Raw genomic sequence first — 18,802 nt, forward strand, 5'->3', positions numbered from 1 at the left:
TAGGAAAGTTACCAATAATATTTTAAATTTAGTACTACAGGAGCTCCAGTGGCACAATGGTTAGCATGCAGTACTATAAATTTAGGACTACAACATCCTTGGTGTTATTCTTCAAAAATCAACTTACCGTTTGTTTTTTGTGTTAATGCTTGAGCTTTCAGAAAACCCTCCGCAAAACCAGTTTTAAATGCATCTTGATGAGCTTCAGGTATGTTTTTAGTTTTCATGAGTTTGTCCAAACTCTCAACATCTGATCCTCTGTCCCTCAAAAGAAACCCCTAAATACACAAAATACAACATTATCGATTGCCTGCATAGATAGTAATACTCCCCCAGAAATACTGTGACCACCCACACAAAATTTCAGTAAAAGTCTAGAGTTTAATTTGTACTGCTAATGTGAAGAAAAGGATTAAGAGTCAATAATGAATTACTTAATCAATGACCAGGATACTAACGTTAGATTCTATACCTTCATCAATTAATACTAAAAAGAAAGTGACAACACTCTAGGTAAGAACAGTGTAGTAAACTGAAAACAGTAAAAAAAGATCACATGTTATCTTAGGGTTTTCATGGCTGATATTCACACCGCTTTATCTCTGCTAGAGGAAAACTTCATTGACTTACTAAATATTACTATGCAACTTCCACATAATAGGCCTTGTGTGAGTTCTGAAAATAAAATAAGTCACAGATCTGACAGTTTTCAGGCTCCTGGGTAAAGATATATAAGTTTTTAAAATAATTTTGGTATTATGTTGGAAAAACTAGGTATGGTAGTAAAATAAATATTATCTATACAAGACAGGAAAGACCTAATAAGAGAACGGGATATCAAAACCACATATAGAGAACAAACACCATGAATAATCTGGTAGAGGCACTGAATAGTGCTCAAGAACTATTAGTAATCTGACAAGAGTTAAATGTCAAAAGGTAAGGACAGGGACCAAAGTTATGTGGAATACTAAAAGATGAAAACAGAATAATGGTCAGTGGAGGCCAATGATATGCCCTGCATACCAGACTGAGTTGGACAAGAAAGCAGAGAAATGCAATTAGATCATCATTTTAGAAGATGGGCTGGTGGCAGTCTGAAGGCAAGTCTGAAGACAAGGAGACTCAATTATTAGAGTAAGCTAGGTAAGATGTCATTACTGCCTATGTCTGCACTTAGAACTGGGGATGAAAACAAAGATTTCAGAAATATTTAAGAGGTTGGATCCATAGGACTCTTAGTGATCAATAGGAATGAGAGGTGAGGAAAGACAGATAAATCTAGATTCATCATCAGGTTGGTAGCATGGGTGGAAGGTACTCATTCATAGACAAGCAGGTACAGACAGGTGGGGCGGGGTGAGAGAGATCAGCAGGAGAGATCTAATTAGCAATTCAAAATAAGCCTGGTGTCAGGGACAGCAAAAGGTATAAAGATTACACATTAATTCCTTATCAGTGGAAAGAAGGGGGAAAAAACATCCATTAGCCAACAAAAAAAAAAACTAAAAATTGAAGATCCTCATTGATTAAATAATTTGAAAAGTATTGCTTTCTGGAACATCTAATTACCTTCACGAATGATGGTGCTATATTCTGTGTTTCTGCTAATCTTTCAGAGGTGGACTGTAGACGTCGTGTCCTTGATTTCAAAGTTTTAAAACCCCGAGACTGTATGAAAACTGAACAAAACAGTACCATTTGCTTTGTAAATTGTTAAAAGAAGAGAAAAATGCCTGATTCTAAAGTCTGACACTATACCTATATATCTTAGTTTATCTAAGTTCTTGATAGTCCTTTAGCTTGACACTTCAACTTGCTTTACATTATTATTTCTATCATTTTTTCAAAAGAACTTTAAACACTTTATTTCATGTTGATGGGGAGAAAACAAAGTAGGAAAACTTTACAATATAATTTAGAAAACAGGACCACAACTGATAAATTGTGACATCCAAAAAATCCCAAGTCATTAAAATGGTCTGAATCTATACAATTAACTTTATATTTTCTTAATTGCAAAACATCTAAAATTTAAAGAGTATTTAGAATATCAAACTTCACTCCCACTTCCCCAAAATAACTGTTGACAATTTTATGACTACTATTCTATGCATGCACACACTTGCACTTTCTATAAAAACTATTCTAGAAACAGAACATAACTTCGTACAATTGTCTTCTTTCATATAACAATATATCATAGATATACATCAGAATAGGACAGATGTTGCATTCAGTTTAATAGTTACAGATTTCTAATTTATCAGAGTACTGATAAATTTATCAGAGTACTGCAATTTATTCAACCAATTTCCCAACTATAGAAATTATTTACATATTCATTTTTCAGTTTTGGTTATTTTTATTTTTGTGCTGTGCACTGAACCCAATACCACTGAACTATATTGTCAGCCCCATATTTTAATTGCTAGAAATGATACAGCAGTGAACATTCTTGTACATATATCCTTCCACACCTGTAGGTCAAATTCCTTTAAAAGTGAAACTAAAGTTTAAATTGTTTGACACTAAGAAACTGTCTTCTAAAAAGGCTGTTGTTAATTTGTGTGCCCACCAATTAATGAGTGTTCTTTTCGCCATACTCTTGCCAACACTAGATAATATAAATTTTTTAATGCATACAAATCTGATAGGCAAAACTATATCTTGTTTTACTTTGCATTTTCCAGATTACAAGTGATGAAGAATTTTGACAAGATTTCTATATTATCTACCTTTTTTCTCAAATTCACTGACCATTCATGTCCTTTGTACATTTTCCATTTTTATTACTTTATAAGAGATGATATATTTAAAACTAATGATTACTATCCATAACATCTCTACTTTATCTCTATATACACACATACATACATGTTTTAATGTTCTTGTCTTTCTATTATATAGTACAGTAACATGTTAATACAACCACACTCTTTCACCTGTAGTGTTTCTGCATTTCATTTTGATTAATTCCTTCCCCAAACTAAGACTTTTATTTTGTTTATTCATTTGTTCATTTATTTTTGTAGTACTGGGGACTGAAACCAGGGCTTGCACATACTAGGCAAATACTCTGAACCATTGAGCTATACCACAAAACTAAGATTTTTAAAGATAGTCTGCTCACTTTTAAGACTTTCAGTTCTATATTTATGTTCAGACCTTTAAAGTGTTTGAACTTTATTTTTGGTATAATGTAAAAAAAGAACGTGATTCCCTTTTTTTTGCAAAATGAATGACCAATTAGCCAAATAACATTTATTGCTAATCTATTGTTTGTTCACTGACTTCAAATTCTTAATCTTGTTTTATTGATATATGCCAATACCAGTTTAAATCCTGTAGTTCCATAATTATTTGAGATGCTATATACTACTGATATCCATTACTAAAACATGTATTTTAGTATATTTATATAGGATAAATCCCCCTTTATTGTATTGTTTTCCAACAAGTTCTTAGTCATTCCAAATAGTTTAAAATAAATTTCTCAACTTCCAAAACAAGTCTTAAAAAGTTTTAATCAGAAAAATACTGAATTTATAAATTTGAACATAAATGGTTGTTAAAATACCAAGTCCTTTCAAACAGGACTGTGGTGCTCTCCTATTACTTTATTCAGCTCTTCTTTTCTTTCTTTCTGTAATACTTCACATACATACCTATATATATGTATGTAAATGGTGCATATCTCTTATCAGGATAAAACACTGAATGGATCTAGAAGAAATTGTAACTAAAATCTACCACTAAAATGTTAAGAAAGCTGTTGATTTATCTTATATGCTACCAAAGCGAACTCACGACTTGAACTGCTTTTTGGTTGATTCTGTTGAATTTTCTGGTAAATAATCATATCACTTGCAAATTATAATTCTGCCTGTTTGTGTATGACTCATTTCTTTTTCTTTTCAATCATACTGTTCCAAAACTCCAAATTAATGCTATGAAAAAACAAAAACAGGGTACTAGATATTTTGTTTCTTATGATGGTAACATAATAATGTTTTAAGAAATTTTAAGTCTCCTTTAATTTCTAATTTTTTAAGAGTTTTTAGGAAACAAAACAATTAAAATAGATCACATGCCTTTATATCATATACTGAATACTGTTTTTCTTCTCCAGTCAACATGATGAATTAACAGACTTATTCATGTTAAATTATTCTTGTATTCCTTAGTCATGATATAATATTTTTAGTGCATTTCTAGGCTTGCTTTCTTCAGGGTTTATTTAGGATTTCTATTTTAAATATTAAGAAACTGATCTACTGTACTCCTTTTTTATGCTAATGTTGACCAATTTTAGTACTAATACTCTCAGAAAAAACAAGAAGATCTATTTCCTCCTTTCCTCTTTTCAAGGGGGATGACATTTCCCATGGTGCTCATGTTGGTCTCAAACTTACAGGTTCAAATGCTCCTCCCACCTAACCCTCCTGACCTGCACCATCATGCCACATCAATCCAATTCTATTTGTAAATGAGAATACAGTGATCAATACTGTTGGCAATGAGTTTCCTCAATAATACCAAGACAATAGTGTATGTTCAGACTACAAATCTCGGAGAATTATTTTTTTGTTTTGTTGTGTTTTTTAAATAAAATTTTGGGTAACAGGAAACTTACAATTCTGGATACAGAATTGAAACAAAGTCATCTGAGCCTGATGCCTTTGGTGTATAGAGATTATATTTTTTAAATACTATGCTTCAAACAGTATGGTTATTATTTTCTTCTTGGGTTAATTTTGTTAACTCATAGCTTAGAAATTCATCAGTTTCAACATTTTATTTATGAAATAAAATCATACAAACCATCTTGCAATTCTAACATCTTCACCATATCTGGCAGTTCTCATTTTTATTTCTGACACAATTATTATGTTATTCTTATTTGTTAGGTTGTTTTATTTTGTTGGTTTCTCTGAATTAAACATGTTTCTGGTTTAATTAAGTAAAACTATTTCTTATCTGGATACCATAGCACATACCTAAAATACCAGTGACTGTGGAGGCTGAAGCAGGAGTAGTGCAACTTCAAGGCTACACTGAGCAACTTAACAAGACCCTGTCTCAAATAAAAAATGAAAAGGGTTGCAGATGTATCTCAGTGATAGAGTACCACTGGGTTCTACACCCAGTACTGCAAAAAAAAAAAAAGCAAACAAACAAAAACCTATCTCTTGTTATTATTATTATTATTATTATTATTTTGGTATCTGGGATTGAACCCAGGTGCACTCAGCTACTGAGTCACATTCCCAGCTCTTTTTTTTTTTTTAGAGGCAGGGTCTTGCTAAGTTGCTTAGGGCCTTGCTCAATTTCCTGGCTTTGAACTCGTGATCCTCCTGCCTCCTGAGTCACTGGGATTACAGATGCATGCCACTGTACCTTGCTCGATGTTATTTTTAAAAAATATTTTTAGTTGTAGATGGACACAATACATTTATTTTTATGTGGTGTTGAGGATCGAACACAGTGCCTCACAAGTACTAGGCAAGTGTTCTACCACTAAGCTACAACCCCAACCCTGCATATTATTTTTAATGCATATTTTTATTCCATATTAATCTTGTTTTAAAAATTCAATTCATTTTCCATCTTTCTTATTTCCTATTATACAATTCCCTTAACATCACTTTGTCCTCAACCAGAAGATGTTCATATGCAGATTTTCGTTGGTCCTGTCTATAATTTCAGTTTTGATTTCCCTTCAGTCATAGACACAGTACTCAAGAAAGACCTTTCAAAATTATTAGTATTTTGGTGTTATTTTAGCAGTCCTATTATTACATTTTGTTTGATAATCAGAGAAACTAATCTCTGAATTATGACATTATAAAAATTTAAGATAATTCTAATTTCTAATACATGATCAGTTTTTAAGTCTTTCCTGTCGCCTGCATTAATCATCTCTTCAGAGAATGATTGGTCTTTCTGCTTAACCTGGTGCCTCTTTTTCATGCTCTAAGTTTTCCTTAAAAATGTGGAGATACTTATCAATCCATTTCTATTTGAAAATAAGAATACAGTGATCGATACTGACAGCAAATGGGTTTCCACAATACCAGGGCAATGAATGTACTCAAATTATAAATCAAGGATTACTGTGAATAAGCAAGACACAGTAAAAGTATGAATGATTCAAGACCAAAGTACTCTGGAGTAGTTTTGTTTCTTTCTTTGGTATCAATGCTCAAACCAGGAATCTCTAGAAACAGATTCCCCTAAAACAACAACCTCCCCTCCCCCGCCACACACACATCTTATTAGAAAGTGTTTTTTGCTAATTGTAGTCTAAAAGTTAACAACCACATTTGCTCAATGATTGGCCCAGTCTGGGCAATCTTTCAACTATTTACTGTATCAACAATCCCAAAGTCCACTCTTACTGATGCTCAGCTTGGGGTTTAGCCCAAGTTCTACTAAAAATAAACTATTAAAATCTTTTGTGACACTCTATTCTAAAGTTCCTTGAAGGTGGGAACAATGTCTTTCTCATTTGCAATTATCACTATAACCTAACATCTTTCACTAGTGCCTAATACTCAATAAGTATATTAATAAATGCAAATTTGATTTTGCCAATAATTTGATGTCTCCTACTTCATTACTCAAATTTCAGGTCTATTAATGAAAACTCTGGTGTTCTCCTATTTTCATTTTAATATTTTTCTATAATTTCAATGGGTTTTTTAATAAAAGGGCAAGTAAAAAATGTACTCAAACCTGTTTCAATTATTTTGAAACGGGTTTATACAAGTTCCCTGGAGTTTACTGTGGCACTTAACAGCTCATATACAAAGGTTAGCTCCTACTTATATTTTCCAGCTCAAAAACTATACAGAACTACTGAAATTAATCAATTCCAAATGTTCTAAGTCTTACTGTGCACTGCATGTAATCATTAATATGACTAAGGAAGACCACGCTTACTATATTCAATAAATCTATGGTTTTCAAAATTTAAACAGTTGCTGCTTCATACCTGGCCAGTACTGAAGATCTGAACAAATGCTCTGAAGAGTTCTTGGATGTCGTCTGTACAAGCAAGAGGAACGTAAAGTACTAAACATATCTAAGTAACCTGGAGGGAAAGTGCAAAAAAATAAATTTCCTAACTGTTAAAATAAAAACACAAAAATCACATGTATGTAAATAATTTTATCAAATACTATATGATAAGTATGAGTTTCACCTTTTATTTAACCACATGATTTTGCATCTATAAAATATCAAAGCATTGTTAATCTCATTACTTATAATCTCAGTTTTTCACTTTACTATCACTTGTCTTTTTTATCTAGTGTATGAATGTAACCACCGATGAAACTAAATTCAAATCCATAGAGGTAAAAAGGTATGTACAATTTAGGCCTAAACTGCTTTAACAGCAAAGAAAGAACTGTTTCATAGAGACAATTTCAAAAGCTCTAATGATGATATTAAAATAATGTAAACCAGAGTTACTGTTTTTTCACTCTCAAACTTTTCACAGTAACTGGGCATGAAGAAAGTTCTTTCCATATCTGTAAGGCCATGCTCCTAACTCCTGCTCTTGATTAATGTGTCCCATCCTACTTTACATCTAAAATCCTAGGGATATAACTGGCAGCAACAACAACAGAAACAAGTGGCTATTATCTGTGTGTCTCAGTCAGAATTAAGAATTCTTCAAAAAAACTCATAAAGTCAAATTAAGAGATGCCTTCTTAATATTTCTGCCTACTTAAACTGTATAAGCAACTGGTAGTATAAGAAATAACCTTAAAAATATATAATTAAGCTGATTAGAAGAACAGTAGGGATAACAATACAATTAATAAAAACTCATCCTATTTAATATTTACTATGAGCCAAGTAGAGTTGTACATAAAAACAGCAGAAACACATTGTCAGTCTGATCCCCCAAACTCAAAAACATTTTTTCTCATTCTTATATTTTTTGTCTTTATATGAAATAAAGACAAAGGAAGAATAAAGAATTAGTACATGAATTAAACTAATGAAAAGTAGTTTCAAATCAAGCCTTCATTATAAACTACTCAAAGCTGATCTTTCAAGATTTTCACAACTTGTACTGATTTTAAAAATCTGTCCTGCCATCAATATGAAACAGGTATTTTGAAGTACTGGTCAAGCTCTAACATACTTTAGCTATCATTCAAAAAGTAACTCATGAAGCTGACTTGACATCCCTTTCGATAGAGTGTAGTATAAACCCATTTACTATAATACCAGAATGTTACAAACCTAAATAAGAAAATATACAGACATTCCATAAAAGGACTTTGAGTCTTCATCAAGGTATTCTCAGTGTTTAGTATTTTACACAGAATTTAATAAAAGAGTGTCACCTAAAACTAAACAATAATAATAATAAAAAAATAATCTTCTAAATGTGAAGTGGTATGTTGTATTAGATTCTGGAGGAGAGAGAGGACACAAGCGGAAAAACTAATTTTTAGTTAAATCAAATTTTGCCGAAATCCGAATACTCTGTATATAATTTAAAATGTTGTAAAAAAAATTAAATGTCATGCCAAAAACATATTGTACCGATCTCAACTTCTTAGTTTTGACACGTACAAAAGTCATGTAAGACACTGACATTAGGTAAAGGAAGATGAAGCATATATGGAAATTCTCTGTATCATCTTAGAAACTTCTGTAAATCTAATGTTATTCTAATATGAAAACTTATAAAAAACAGAAAACAACACACAACTGACCCATAGTAAATGCTAAAAAATGGTATCTAATGTAATTATTCTTAATACAAGAATGGCTTATTTTAATTCAAACAAAAAATGTATTAACATACCATATTTATTTTCAAAGAAAGACTGTGCAGAGACATGAGATGTATGCCAATGGGAAGAAATTGTTTTGCCTTTGTAAAATCCAGGAAGTAGATTTTCTACCAGTTGATCAATCTGTCCAATTTTCAATTCAGATAATCCAAGGTCCCTTAAATTAAGTGAAGGCTGTAAAAGATTAAGTCAACCAAATGAACATTAACATTATTGAGATATTTAAAGAGATTTATTATCAGAAACAATTTATTTAAATCTAACAAATACACTAATTTATTTATCCTTAAAATGGAAATTGATAAAAATATTCTTCTTATAGTTCTAATTTTACTGAGATTAGTCATGTAAGGTTTAACAATGGTCAAAATATGATATCCCTAATGGTATTCTTAAATAAGAAAACCATATTTCAATATGAGTAAAAAAAAGTTCAAGCCAAAGCATTACGATTCACAAAAACCAAGAAAAACGCTTTCTATATCCTTTCCCTTTCTTCATATAAGGAATTCTCATCTAATGCTAGCCTAGCATCAGTCAAATGTTTATAATGACAAAAACATAAGAGTAACTACTTGCTCATTTAGAAAGTATGTTCTACAAGGTCAAAAGAAATGATTTGAGGACAATAGTTAAGGTGCTTAAACTGGTAAAATTCTGTCTTTACCCAATGAGTGATAATCTTCAGTTCTCAAGTTTCTTAATGCCAACAAATAAAAGCCCACTTAAAGAAATGATATCTATTACCAGAGGACATCTCATTTCTCTGGCCTGTTAAGAGCCTTCCTTGAGCTGAGGGGTTATAAAGTAATTAACTTTGAATAAGAAGGAACATTCAACAAGGTGTGAAAACATACTCATCTTTAAAGAGTGCTAATGTAACTACAAACAGTATAGGTTTTATTTTCTTATCCATATGACCCAACAAGTAACAATCATATATTATTAAGTCCCAAACAGCTAAATTTTAGAAGGAGAGGAAAACTAAGCAGAACAAGTAAAAGTATCAACTTCTTATGACTGATGTAAAGAGAGATCTATGGATTATACAGCTCTGGATTGACGTCTATGGATTTATTGTTTACTAGGTATGTGACAAGTTACTCATATTCTAAGAGTCCATTTCCTCATTACTAATGACTATAAAATATGCCCTATTCTGCAATGATAAGGATCAAAGGTAGGTTAAAGTTAGCTGATGCTTAACTCATTTACATATGACTACATATATCATGGCAATACATAGTAAAAGACAGAAGTATGATGCAAGTACTTTTAAACTATTAAAAATGATGGTCAAGAGCAGTGGCACACACCAGTAATCCCAGGGATTTGGGAGGCTGAGAGAGGAGGATTATAAGTCCAAAGAAAGTCTTGAGTTGAAACTGAGTGAAAACCCTATCTTGAAATAAAAAATAAAAGGGCTGGCAATGTAGCTCAGTGGCAGAGTGCCCCAAGGTTCAATCCCCAGTATCACAAAATAAAACAATCAACCAACAATGATGGAGGATAAGCGCCAGGGGAATGGAACGAACAAAAGTCCTACAAAGGTCTGCAATGTCTCCAAAAGTGAAGGAAGAAGGGACTAGAAAAATGCATGTATGGCCAAACTGTGAAAAGCCGTCTTTTTTTGTTGTTGTTGGCGGGGAGGGTATTGAGGGATTAAACTCAGGGGCACTGACCAATGAGCCACACCCCAGCCCTACTTAGTATTCTATTTAGAGACAGGGTCTCATGGAGTGCTTAGCACCTCACTTTTGCTGAGGCTGGCTTTCGAGATCCTCCTGCTTCAGCTTCCCTAGCCATTGAGATTATAGGCATGTGCCACCACACCTGGCAGTGAAAAAGCCTTCTTTGAATTTAATTCCATCAGGGGCTGGGGCTATAGCTCAGCACTGCAGTGCTTGCCTAGCAAATGTGAGGCACTGGGTTCAATCCTCAGCACCACATAAAAATAAAATAAAATAATAAAAATTCCACTGAATTCCATCAGTAACATGATAAATTTTATTTTAATGGAAGAAAATAAAGGATTAAAGAAGACAGAATGTGTAAGAGAGAAGGCTGATGGAAAAAGTGAAAGATGATAAGAGCCTGGGGTAAGCCTTGGATGTGGGCTGAGGTGTAGCTCAGTGACAGAGCTCTTGCCTAGAATGCAGGGTTCTGGGTTTGGTTCCCAGCACAAGGAAAAAATAATGAATGTAATAAATCATAGACAAAAGCTATTTGAAGAAGCCAGCAGGTTGCAGGGATTGAGAGGAAGAAGGGTTCTGAATGGATGTGGTAATCTGTAAGGATTATCAATATGTTGTCTCTTAGCTCCTTGTCATCATTTTGCTGGCTCTATGAACATCAATCTGCATCCTTTGAATATTTTTCCTTTGCTGACTGGTACAATGCTAAGCTTTTTGTCAGTGTGGTCGCCAGAGACAAATTGTAGGCAGGAAAGAGTTTGAGTTCCTGGTTCTGGTGTTTTCTCAGCAGACGCCAGTCTGCAACACTCATGGTTTCTGTAGCATGTTGCTCCTGGCTCCTGGAATGCAGTGGCCTGCCAACACTCAACATCTTTCCATGGCACTACTTTTCTATTTTTTTCTTACAAGACACATCTTCAGGAACGGGTTTCTCCAGGATAGAGGACAGATTTCCCAGATTTCCAGCAAGTTCAGCTGGCATTATACCACAGTGACATCTCCCCCATTCTGTGAGCCAAGGTCATACTCTCTCCAACAAAGTCATTCCTCAGCCTGGAAGGGGAGCCCTCTTCCTGGGATACTCTAGCTCAGCCCTGGAAGTATGAGTAGTTTTCTAAATCTGCTAACCCTGTATTTTTTTTTTTAGCATGTTCTTTACTTCTTACTAACCAGTCCCTAGTAATTCCAATTCCCTATAAAAGAGTTTAAAATGTTAAATTAAATTGCATACTAATTAAACGCATTAAATTCTGTACTAAGCCTTTATTGTTTAATTGACTGTGTGATTTCTCTCTCCTGATTGGATTCATACTGATAATGGACTGAAGTCACTGTAAGTCAAACATACTGGAATTTGAGGAAATAACTGTTTGGGCATCTGAAACTTAAGGTCCCTGGAGATTAACCAAAGGAATGTACCTAAAAAACCACCAGATACTTGAAAACGTTAGAGAGAACTAAGGATTGGAGACATATTTGAGAGATATCAACATATAAATACGAATATGTAGACACAGATGTTTTGTGAGGGGGCAGGGGGAGTACCGGGGATTGAACTCAGGGGCACTCAACCACTGAGCCACATTCCCAGCCCTATTTGTATTTTATTTAGAGACAGTGTTTCATTGAGTTGCTTGGCGCCTTGCTTTTGCTGAGGATGACTCTGAACTCACAATCCTCCTGCCTCGGCCCCCTGAGCCACTAGGATTACAGGCATCGCCACTGCACCTGGCTTAGATATATATATTAATGGAAGATATGAAAATGTATAACAAAACCTGGGAGAATGTAAAGAATGAAAATTAAAATAAGAATATATGCATAATAAACCCAATTTTTTTTTCCTCTTACACAAACCTAATATCTAAGAAACTGGCAATTTTAAAATGCTACCAAAGAGATATGATCACAGCAACAACACTCAATTTAAGGGATTATTTTTAATACTTGGACTGGTCAAATACAAATGATAAGTAGTAAGATTCAGATTTTTTAAAAGGCATGTATTTAGCACTAAGGAAGTCATCACTGAGTTTAGCAAAAAGAAATCTATAAAATAGCAAAAATAACATCCAAATTATAAAGGAGATGTTAGAGATACATAAATGGGGAGAGACTTAAAAGTTTTTTAAGACTAGATACAAGCTCAAATTACTCATTTAAAGCAGGGGTTTGGAATATGGCTCCGTGATAGAACACTTGTCTAGCATGAGACCCCAGGTTTGGTACCTAGCATGTCAATAAATAAATAAATAAATAAATAAGAAGAGGAGAATGAAAAAAAATAAAAATAAAAAAGCAAAAGGAAGGCAGCTGCTTGAGGAAAATTAAAAGATGGTTTTTTTTTCCCCCTTGTCTTTTGGAGATGTTTGGTAATCAAAGAAGTCATCACATTGCCAAGAAAGTTAAGAGGTAGGATGCTCAAAAATACGTAAGTTTTGATAAAATAGAAGTACTTGCCAAAGACAAAGAGAAGGACTAAGGAGGGTAGAGAGATTAAGAACACCAGTTCTATATTTCACAACATTAGTCTTAAGCAGAACACTGGCTTTCTAGGATTTAGTTACTTTTCAAGGCCCAAAAATGTCCTTCATCACCAACTCAGCAATCTCTCTCGATACAATAATCAAAGATTTAGCAACAAGGACAGCAATAATGACACTGTTTATGGCAACAAAAAAGAAACTGGAAATAATATTTGACATTGGACATCATACAAGGAACACTAAAATGTCATTAAAGACACAGAACATGAGTCAAGTGTAGTGGCACACACCTTTAATTCCAGCTATTTGGGAGAATGGGGTAGGAGGACCACAAGTTTGAGATTAGCCTAGTCAACACGGTTAAGTTTCCATGTCAAAAACCAAAACAGTAATAACAATAATGATATATATACATATAAATGGCATAAAAAGTTCATCAAATGAAAAAAATCATACATAAAGGATAACCTCATTATTACATAATATAAAAAGGCAAAAAGGAGGAAACATGAAATATTTTACAGCCAGGCAAGGTAGTGCACACCTGTGATCCCAGAGACTCAGGAAGCTGAGGTAGAAACATCACAAGTATGAACCCAGCCTTGGCAACTTAGCAAGATCGTGCCTCAAAATTAGGGGGAAAAAAAAAAAAACAGGCTGGAGATGTAGCTCAGACATAAAGTGCCCTTGGGCTCTATCACTAGTACCACCAAACAACAAAGAAATACAAATACAAAATGTTAACAACATTATCTCTGGAGAACATGATCATAGATGAATTATAGTTCTTCCACCTACATTAATATCTTTGAACATAATTTTGCTGCATGTAGTAATTTTGCAAGATGTGATAATCTCTCACCTGCGGTTTTGCTTTCTGCAGTTGCAGTTACCCAAAGTTAACAAGAAGGGTGAGCATAGAACAAAAGGTTATTTTAAGAGAGACCACAGCATGTGATATAAATTTCAGTACAGTATGTGGTTCTAACTATTCTATTTGATTATTACTTGTAAATCTCTTATTGTGTCTAATTTAAAGTCTTTTCAGTAGTAAGGTTCTCTTGGACTATAATTTGAGAGAAGGATGTCAGGACAGAGGACAATAAATTACATATAAAAAGAAACAAAAGGAACTGGGCAAACTGAATAAAAGGAAAACATAAAGATGGCAAAGACGAACTTTTCATCTAATTAAATGTTTATCTCCAGACTGACTCCACAACGTCTCCCTGCAAACAAACTCTACTCTTCCTCTACTCTTGTCCACAGTTCCTAATATCAGGACTAAGAACTTAAGAAATTTATGGGTTAAAAAGACTTCTGAAAAACTTTAATTACAGATTATAATATCTTTTCTTTGGAAGATGTATTCTAAACTTGTTATGTGATCTCTCTAATTAATGAACTTTGTAAACATAAAGGTTCTTAGATTTGTAATTACTTACAGCCAAGGCATTACTGATTTTATAATAACATGAATACTAAAAATAAGGGTTTCCTAGTTTATATATTTCACTTTCAAGTACCTATATTCTGTTTAATTACACTGAAGGTTTCAATAAGGTAATGAATGATAACATCTCATTATACTATCTTCCTTGAGACTTAGAAGGGAATGGTGGTCAGTTATGTGTGAGTTCACTGCCATTGTTGGAGAAACACAAAAGAATATCTTACTGGTAATTACACAAGCAACAAACCTGATGTGAATGTCAAATGCAATGTCATGTGAAAAAATTTTTAAATTATATGAATAAAGTAATTTTTCAATAAGCACAATAAAATCCAGAATTAGCTATCTTTAACTACAAATTAAGTTGAACATAAAGACACCTTGATATAAACGTCTAAATACAGATATTTTATCAAATATAATTACAATTTAGTATACAAATACTAAATTTATAGTACTATTATAATTATTATAATAATTTATACTATTGTGGTTCTTACACAATCAGGGTAAAAACTATTACCTCATTGCTGAGAGCCTCATGCTCAGGAACTACATCTCGATGCTGGTTTTGAGAAACTGATGTATTGACAGAAACGGATATGTTTTTTGGTGAATGGAAGGCACTGATGAGATGACTGAGAGGAACTGTAACCTAGAAAAAGATATAAGTTCACATTAAGTAGTGTTTCTTTTTTAAAATAAAAAACCATCTCCTTTTCCTTGTCAGGATTTAGGATACGTTAAAAGTTAAACATATACTGCATACCAAAACTATGTATTGATTTGGACGGGTATATGGCTCAGTGTAAGAGCACTTACATGTGTGAGGCCCTGGGTTCCAACCCCAGCAACACACACACACACACACAAAGTCAGAAAAAAAAAAAAAGTGTTAAAAACTGTATTCATTGACTGCTGTTGGGAAGATAACTGAATCTATTCTTTCATGATACTATCCTTGATATACAAATCAACAGTATTATAAATACATATATTTCTTATTCCAGCGATCTACTTTCTAGGAATTTAAACTCAGGAAATAATCTGACAAATGCTTGCACATGCAGAGAGGGCAGTTTTTATCAACACATTTTAAAACAGTGGAAAACTAGAGAAAAGGGAGTATTAAATAAGTGACACTATACCACAAAATAAAATATTTTACTGACCTTCAAAAAAAAAGTAGGTATACAGCCAGAATTGTATATTTTTCTTTTTCCTCACTGCTACCATCTTACTCTAAAACACTACCATCTATATGTGAAGTTTTGCATCTGATCCTAATTCTCTGCTTATGCCCTTATCCAGATGTAATACATTCCCAGAATAGGATTAAAATGATTATATTAAAGCCAGTCAGTTCATATCACTCCTCTACTCAAAACCAATGGTTTCTTTTCTGATTTAAGAGTTAAATATAAAAGCCAAAAAATCCTAACAACTATGACCTATAAAATCTTCCACAGTTTAGTTCTTTATTACCTCCTCTCCTGAAGCTCCCCCATTCATTCCTTCTGCTCCAGCTCCATTGGCCTCCTTGCTGTTCCTGGAAGACACTTAGCAGGATCTTACCTCAAGGCCTCTGTGCTGTTATTTTTTTCCCTCTTGTGCGTGAGCAATATAATGTGCTTTCACATTCCCTACAGTTCTTTACTCAAGTCATCTTTTCCAAAGTCCTTTCTCTAGTTACCCTAATATTCCAACAATCTTTTCATCAAAAATATTTTTATACATGTTCTCTATTATATTTTTCTTCCTGATGCTTTTCACTAACACTTTAAATAATTACTTATCTATATAAAAATCTCTCTCTCCTTAGGGTATTCATCACACAATTTCCAACACCAGTTGGCTGCCCAACAATTCAATTTTGACACTACCAGGACTAACCCCACAGGTTAAGGACTCAGTCCCATGACACTGCCTCCACTTCAGTTGTCAGTCACAGGGCTTGATAATTTTCTAGAAAGGTTAACAGAACTCAGAAAACCACTTTATGTTTACCAGTCTATAAAAGAAATGAATAGCCAGATGAAGAGGTACATAGAGCAAGGTCTAGTCAGGTGTGACCCCTAATCAGGTGTGACACCTTTCTGCAAGGATTGCATGCACACACTCACCAATCCAGAATAGGGTGAATCTCCTGGTTCAAGAGTTGCTAATGGAGTTCAGTTCCCAGCCTTGCCCCTCCCTCTTCAGAGATGTGGAAATTAAAGTACACTCCCAAATCACTTGGCCTTTCCACTGACTAATCCCATTGTACTTACAGATTTAAATCATTTTATTAGCATAAACACAGATGTGATCAACAAGTTTTCCTGACTTTGAATAAGTCAAATTCCAACAATTTTAGAAGCTATGTATCACGGAAGGCTACAAAGACTACAAAAACAAGTATCTTTCATTGTACCACACTCTATAACCAAAGTAAATTCCCCGTGGCAAAGGATTCTTTTCTCTATTTCATCTTTTTCCTATTTTATTCAATATTGTATCCCTGTATATAACATCAGTGCACACAGTGAGTGTTAAATATTGTTGAGTAAATAAACAAACAAAATGGTTCTTACTATATACCAGGTCTTGGGGTTATCTCATGTAATCCTCCTAAGAGTCATAAGAATTGTTACTATTTCACTTCTTGTTATGGTTTCAATGTTTGTCCCCTCTAAAACTCACCTTGTAATGTAGCTGTCACTGTAACTATTAAGGGTGAAATCTTCAAAAGGTGTTAGGTCACGAGGGCTCTGCCCTCATGAATCCATGTTTTCATGGGTGTGTTTTCTTGCTCTCTTTTACTTTCTTTTACGTGATGACTTTCTTGTGTGATATCTTCTACCATGTTGCCAAATTCTGGCACCTTAAAAATCAATGTCCCAGCCTCCAGAACTATGAATCAATAAATTTCTATTCTTTATATAAATTACCCAGTGCAAGGCGTTCGGTTTTAGTAACAGACTAAGATACATCCTATTTAATAGATGAAGACAAGGACTTAGATAGGTCAGTGTCATATCCAAGGTCAAACAACAGGAGCAAGGGGTCTTACCTAGAGTATCTGACTTAAAATTCCAGTAAAAGGCTTATTTTAGGGATAGCGATAATAGAAATAAACTTATGATATGTTGTTACATGACTAAACTGTAAAACAGTCTAAGTATGCATCTCCTTATTAGTATAGAGGGGGGAAAACTGGTGGAACTTATTCTAAAATGTGTATCTCTAGGTCATGAAATTATTGATCATCTTTATTTTTTTTCATTGTAGATGGACACAATGTCTTTATTTTATTTATTTATGTGATGCTGAAGATAAAACCCAGTGCCCCACGGGTGCGGGGCAAGCATTCTACCACTGAGCCACAGCCCCAGTCCAATCATTCTTTTCTTTTGGCATTTTTAGAAGATTATCTTTTGAAGTCAGAAATAATAAGTTCCTTTTAAACTACAGGAATCAAATATGAAGATAAATATTATCTGCCTATTTCTTTGAAAAGGTTTATTTTAGGGGTAGGGTATAGATTAGTGGTAGAGCACTTACCTAGCAACTGGGAAGACCTGGGTTAAATCACCAGCCAGGGGGCAAAAAATAAGATTGACCTCAGTGAAAAGGTACCTTTTCTACATCTTCCCTATTTAAATTTAAGTGTATTTAACCAACTAAGCAACTAGGAATTCCAAATATGTTCATCATCTTTCATAGCATAAATACTTAAGAGTCCTGTTTTTGAGACCAGTTAAGCCAACAGCACATCAAGTCCTTTCACCAGCTCTGCCTACCAATTTTCCATCCAGCTGATCATAAATTCTCTTAAAACCAGGAGTTCTTGATGTGGACTAAGAGTTTAGTTTCAAAAAGTTTAGTACTGTATTCAACAGACATGTTTTGAAAACAATTGCTAGGATTCCTCCCTAAATTATCATCTTGGCAAACAGCACCTTCCTGTATTTGGTCAATCAAACCAGAAACATCTCTCTCCACCATCTCTCATGAAATTCTGCTCTTTGTTCAAAATAAATTCATTCTTTTTATAACCACTGCCAAAACAAGAGTGGAGCAACATACCTCTCCCAGATTAGTGCAATAGCACACTTAATTCCACTCTTGCCATCTCATATTCTCCACACAGCAAGAAGCCAGAGTGAGCTATTAAAAATCTTGTTTTTAAACAATCACATTTTCCCTTAAATTGTTCCACTTAAAATGAAATCCAAACTCCCTAAACTGCCTTAAGGCTTCTCTCCAATCTCATCTCTGGCAATCCTCTGGTTAATCTTTAATGCTCAAGCCACCTAGTCTTATTTTTGTTCCTCCAATCTACTAAACTCTTTCCGCTCTCAAGAT

The 18,802-nt window shown here is 33.8% G+C and overlaps 1 protein-coding gene across 1 annotated transcript in view; it reads right to left on the bottom strand.

Moving 5' to 3' along the window:
* The window catches only part of Yme1l1 (YME1 like 1 ATPase), a 37,859-nt gene that overhangs the window by 17,284 nt on the left and 1,773 nt on the right, over nt 1–18,802 (bottom strand). The window contains exons 2-6 of the mRNA XM_047521195.1: nt 14,979–15,110; nt 8,834–8,996; nt 6,998–7,096; nt 1,573–1,682; nt 128–278 (exon numbers count right to left, since the gene is read on the bottom strand). Coding sequence (XP_047377151.1) covers nt 128–278; nt 1,573–1,682; nt 6,998–7,096; nt 8,834–8,996; nt 14,979–15,110 — 655 coding nt within the window. The remainder of the gene's footprint in view (nt 1–127; nt 279–1,572; nt 1,683–6,997; nt 7,097–8,833; nt 8,997–14,978; nt 15,111–18,802) is intronic.

This window comes from Sciurus carolinensis, chromosome 12, assembly GCF_902686445.1.
Source record: "Sciurus carolinensis chromosome 12, mSciCar1.2, whole genome shotgun sequence".
Taxonomy (NCBI): Eukaryota; Metazoa; Chordata; class Mammalia; order Rodentia; family Sciuridae; genus Sciurus; species Sciurus carolinensis.